This window comes from Arachis stenosperma, chromosome 5 (genome assembly GCF_014773155.1).
Source record: "Arachis stenosperma cultivar V10309 chromosome 5, arast.V10309.gnm1.PFL2, whole genome shotgun sequence".
Classification (NCBI taxonomy): domain Eukaryota; kingdom Viridiplantae; phylum Streptophyta; class Magnoliopsida; order Fabales; family Fabaceae; genus Arachis; species Arachis stenosperma.
In genome coordinates this window covers 73,691,117-73,697,080 of record NC_080381.1, presented here as the reverse complement: position 1 = coordinate 73,697,080, position 5,964 = coordinate 73,691,117, and the positions used below count along the sequence as shown (strand labels likewise).

Below are 5,964 nucleotides of genomic sequence, written 5' to 3'. Positions count from 1 at the left end.
TTGAGTGTATTTCTGAAGTTCCATTATCTTCAAAAGGATTACAGAAATACACCCAAAGAATTACGAAAATACACCCAAAATTCGTTGCATAGTTCAGAACTCTTTCTCTTTCTCCTCCTCATCTTCTGCTGCTTCTTCTTCTTCAAAACGATTTCAAACCTTAATTTCAGAAACCATGAAAATCGAAAAAAAACGAAGAAGAAGAGGAAGAACTTGATTTCAGAAACCATGAAAATGAAAAAAAAAAACGAAAAAAAAGAAGAGGAAGAGTAAGAGGAACCGTTCATAATACAGTGTAGCGTTTTGAAAATAGGAAACGGATGAATAACACATTAAAAGGCCCGTTAGCAACTTGTAAAACTTGTAAGTCAAAAAGACTTATATGTGTAACAGGTATCTTAATAAATATTAAATAAAATAAATTCTAAGTAATTTATTTGTCAATCTATCTATCATTACCGAATTTATAATATCAAGACGAAAATCAAATCCTCAACATAACCAAACTGAATAAGGGATTGACCAACCAGGTGTTTTGAGTCACAGATGGCAAATCTATCGGGCTTTGCAATCCTTGAAGTAACCCAATCTTGAGGAGCCAACCCAAAAGAGCAACAAAGGTTTCGCGACGGGGGAGATGGATTTGATAGCTGGAACTTTGCTTCTTCCTTTTTATTGTCGCACAAAAATGCCCTGTGCAAAACCTGACGGAGTTCGTTGTTCTTGCTCAATGGTGAATGACAAATCCGAAAGTGGATAAAACCTTCGCAGGAAAAAACAATAAGAGAAATTGAACGCGGATAAAAAAATGTAAGTATATTAGAACTTAGAAGAGACTACCGGTCCCCTTAACTAACATCGCGAAGCCAAGTGATGATTGTATTACGTCCACTTAGAGTCTTACACATTCCCTGGTCTCATTCGCTTGGATTTTGAATTTGGATATGGATATAGATTCTCTCTCATCTTCAATATGAACTATCTTCACAGAGAGAGTTCTCACTGAGACACGTGGACGCAGCTGCTACTTTCCCCTTCCCAATCGGATGACGCTGGTGGCGCTCTTCGCTGCCGCCACCAAGCTCGCCGGAGCTCTGGTTACGCTGACTGTCGCCGCCAATGCCTTCTCATTCTCCCGTTATCGCAACAAGAACCTCCTTCCCTTCCGTTCCCCCATCGACGAGTCCTCCGACACCCTCGCCGTCTTCGACCTCTCCGGTTAGTATTCACTTCCAAGTCCCAAACACATCCCTATTCGCAAGTAGCTTTGTTGTTCATTGCAAAACATAATAGCATACTTAATTATAGGCAACTAAAGTGCACTACGCAGTTGCTAATAAGATTTAAGTTATTGAGTAATTTATTAGTCGTGATTAATTGATTGCATCTTGCACGGGCTACAATTAGGACTTAGGGATAGATGATGGTTTTGTTTTGTTTTAACGTTGCAGAAGGAGAGAATGGGTTTTTCTTTGGTTTGGCAACAGCACCAGCACATGTTGAGGATAGGCTTGACGATGCTTGGCTACAATTTGCTGAAGAAAAGGCTGACTACGTGGAGCCGAAAGCGCCGAAGCAGCCGGTTGATGCATTGATGGGCTCTGCAGCCGGTGATGGTGGCTCTCAAACAGCTGGAGCGTCTCCACGGCACACCGGTAAGCAAGTTAAGAAGGGTAGGAAACCTCTTAAGATTGCTATGGAGGCCATGATTAGAGGTTTTGAGAAGTACATCGAAGTGGAAGGTCAAGAAGAAGAACAAGAAGAAGAAGAAGTAGAACATCATCATAATGTAACTGCTTGGCATAATGTTTCGCACCCGTAAGCCCTGAGATTTCTTTTTTCTTTACCTGGATTTTAATGTTAAATGAGTAGGCTTGTGGATAAATGGAAGGCAAAAAACCCTAATTTTCAGGGAGGAAAGGTTAAGGTTTTGGTCTGATCCTGATACAGAATTGAAATTAGCCAACGATACTGGTATTAGTGTTTTCCGCATGGGAGTTGATTGGTCAAGAATCATGCCAAAGGAGCCTCTCAATGGCCTCAAAGAATCTGTACGTACAAAATTGGCTTTTCATAATGATGTCATTTCTGATCGTTGGTAAAGCATATATTACTGAGTACTGAATACCTTATGTAATTGAGCCTATGCATATGTTTTTCAACTTATGAACTTTTGTTTTGTCTTTGGACCTTATCAACCAATTCAACTGATGAAGAGATGTTAGTATGTTACTTCTTAAATTTACTCATTTGACTCCCCCTTTTATAGGTCAACTATGCTGCCATTGAGCGATACAAGTGGATTATCAAAAGGGTCCGATCATATGGAATGAAGGTGATGCTTACTCTTTTTCACCACTCACTTCCACCCTGGGCGGGTGAGTATGGAGGTTGGAAACTGGAAAAGACAGTGGATTATTTCATGGAATTTACCAGGTTAATTGTCTTTCAGTAGAAGTTGTATCTATGCCATTTTACTATACCTGCTGCAGACTCTAGTTTCTGGTGACATTGACTGCTGCACTGTGTTAACCTATCTTTTGTTGTAAACTGGGCACATTTGAGGCCTCATGATTGACTTAACAACATTAATAGCATTGGCAATATAGACATTTATTGAACCTGTAATTGAATCTTATCCCTTCTTCATGTAATACTTCTGAAAGAGCAGTTGAATTATGGTACAAGAGCCTTCCTCTTGCTTGTGTGACATTGTTCACATCCTTAACTGCTTGCATTCTGATGAGCTTTCACCACATCTTTATCTTCCCATTCCATGCAGGCTTGTTGTAAACAGTGTATCAGGTTTAGTAGACTACTGGGTGACATTCAATGAGCCGCATGTCTTCAGCATGCTAACTTATTGTGCTGGAGCTTGGCCTGGTGGTCATCCTGATATGCTGGAGGCTGCGACTTCTGCCCTTCCAACCGGTGTTTTTCAGCAGGCCATGCATTGGATGTCTATTGCACACTCAAAGGCATATGACTACATCCATGAAATAAGGTATCCCTTTCTTATGGAAGCTTGGGAAAATTATTGTCACTTTACCTGTTGAACTTCCTAATGGGACAAGGCTTGTTGTTGTTGTTGTTTGTTGTTTACCTGTTGAACTTGGAATCTAAAGAACATTTTTACGTCCTTTTAAATTTTAGATATGTATCCTCTTTTCTTGGAGTTATCTACATTATAATATAGTTATTATTTTCATATGTTATCCATTATCTGGTTGACTCCTTGGTTGCCATTTCTTTTCAGTTTAACTGAATCTTTTCTGCAACCTCGTCTCATTAAGCAGGACCTGCACATTTGAAATTTATTACTCTCCTTTGTTGCTTTTTGAATTGTGTGGTAATTATCTGATTGATATCTTTTTGGAAGTAGCTCATCAAATACAATGGTGGGTGTCGCACACCATGTGTCGTTTATGCGACCCTATGGTCTGTTTGATGTTGCTGCTGTTACCTTGGCTAATTCATTGACTATATTCCCATATATTGATGGAATATCTGACAAGCTGGACTTCATAGGCATTAATTACTATGGGCAGGTTTGTTTTCTTAACCTTGATAACTGCACTGCATGCTATGTATCTGATTATGACGTACATTATTAACATTAGGAAACCGGCATTGATTTCAGGAAGTGGTTTCAGGGCCTGGCCTGAAACTGGTAGAAACTGACGAGTACAGTGAATCTGGTCGTGGGGTATATCCTGATGGCTTGTACCGAATGTTGCTCCAGTTTCATGAAAGATACAAGCATTTAAATGTCCCCTTCATCATTACTGAGAACGGAGTTTCAGATGAGACAGATGTGATCCGGCGACCATATATGTTGGAGCATTTGCTTGCAATTTATGCAGCCATGATCATGGTTTAAGTCTCCATTTGCTTAAAATTATTCTTTTTTTCCTTCTATAAATACTAATCATATGTTAGTCCTTCTTTTAATTTTTTACAGGGCGTGCCTGTGCTTGGTTACTTGTTCTGGACTATTTCTGATAACTGGGAGTGGGCTGATGGATACGGTCCCAAGTTTGGACTTGTAGCAGTTGACCGCAAAAACAATCTAGCACGGATCCCCCGCCCTTCTTACCATCTATTTTCTAGAGTTAGCGCTCCAAATCTGCATTTGTTTCTCCTTGTCACATGCTGTGTCTAATTATTTTTTACAGTTTCACTGAGCTGTTTATTGCAGATTGTGACTACAGGAAAAGTTACACGTGAAGATCGTGATGGAGCGTGGGATGAACTCCAAAGAGCTGTTAGAGAGAAGAAAACAAGGCCATTTTACCGGGCTGTGGACAAACATGGTTTAATGTATGCAGGTAATTATCTAAATTCTTATTTTCAGCTAAAATTGTCTCTATGTGCATGCAGAGAAGCTTAATTATCCTCTACGATTGATTTAAAGCATAAAATATAAAATCTTGCTGTTCCTGTCTTACAAATTTAGAGTAAGGCTTAACACTATCTCTCACCTTGTTAATGCGGTTGATGCCTTAGTGCCTTACCAGGAACCAACTATGTATGAACGCATTGAAACGAATACCATTATTGACTAGGACTAATTTGTTTTATTAACCACATTTTAAACTCACCCTTAAAAGAAGACCGAGTTTTATGAGATGATATGGGGCAGCCATTGTATTAATGATGTTAGATTGTTAGCAGATGAAATTAAAATGATCAGTGGTTATTAGAATTAGAAGTTATGAACTATGCAACTATTATTGATTTGAATGCTTGCTTTAAACCTCACAAGCAGATTGCTTTACAACCTGCTCTGCTTAGTTGCAAAATAGAGGTCCTTGAAACCTTAAATAACTTACAAAAGTTGTTTGGCATTGGTGAATTCACTACTAAGTTGGTTAAAAAAATGTTGGTTAAAGTTCTTCCATGGAAACATGAAGAAAGCTTATGCCCAGAGGGCTATGAACATGGTTAGACTTTTGTTGTGTTTGTGACTTTGTGCTGATAAATATAAACTTTAATTATTGTTGCGTCTTATGACAGGTGGACTTGATGAGCCTATACAGCGGCCATATATCAAACGAGATTGGCGGTTTGGTCATTATGAGATGGAAGGTCTCCAGGATCATTTGAGCCGCTTCTCAAGATTCATCATCCGACCCTTCTTCCTAAAGAAGAAAAGGAAACCTCAAAAAGAAAATCCCAATTTAGTTCTTCAGCCTCTTCCAAATTAGCAATTGATAACATATCCGAATTCTTCAAGTGATGGACACTTTCAATATGTAGTACCAAATAGCTTCTTCATGTCTACATTATGGTACTTCACTTAGTATAATTCTCACTATTGTAAAGGTCAGCGAACTTTTTGAGATATGCCAAAGTGAATCTCCTACCAAATTAAGCACTAGACGATAGTATGGAAGGGGTATTCTTGTCAAAACTCAACTTGTTCCATGTAGAAGGTTCATTCGTTAAGAGCTTAATGAAGATGAGAAAAAGGTGGCTAGCTGGCAACATGCTCTTCTATGATAAAGAAGAGAATGAGAGTACATAATCTGATAACATTTTTCTTAAAGGATTTTATTGTCTTTAGAGCTTACCTTGTATAGAGGACAGTTTAGTCATTTCATTTCATTCCTTTTTATAAACCTTAACTCAAGAAAAACCAAAAAACGTCATCAAGAATCTTGTGACAAACACATGATTTATTTTTGGGTTTAGCTAATATGTGCTTTAAGGACATATGTTAAGTTTATAAATTAAAATTTTTTTTTATTGAAAATATAAAAAAATTAAATTTTTTATGTATTTATTTTATATTCATTAAATAAAAATGTTTAAAATTTTTCACTAATAATAAGTTTATTATGTGTGATTAGGATATATGTTAGTTAAATCTTTTATTTTTTTTTTTTCACGTACGCTAGTGGACTAATAATGATAAGGGTAGCAGTGTACTGGTTACATGCTATGACGGATTTCACTAGAAGT

General features: G+C 37.8%; 1 protein-coding gene across 1 annotated transcript; it reads left to right on the top strand.

Moving 5' to 3' along the window:
* Positions 1–483: 483 nt before the first annotated feature.
* LOC130981890 (beta-glucosidase-like SFR2, chloroplastic) lies at positions 484–5,642 on the top strand. Its single transcript, XM_057905634.1, has 10 exons — positions 484–1,218; positions 1,452–1,818; positions 1,913–2,051; positions 2,270–2,436; positions 2,783–3,004; positions 3,383–3,548; positions 3,641–3,874; positions 3,962–4,111; positions 4,199–4,328; positions 5,017–5,642. Exons 1-10 carry the CDS (start codon positions 1,047–1,049, stop codon positions 5,205–5,207), a joined length of 1,938 nt encoding a protein of 645 aa, XP_057761617.1. The 5' UTR covers positions 484–1,046; the 3' UTR covers positions 5,208–5,642.
* Positions 5,643–5,964: the final 322 nt, after the last annotated feature.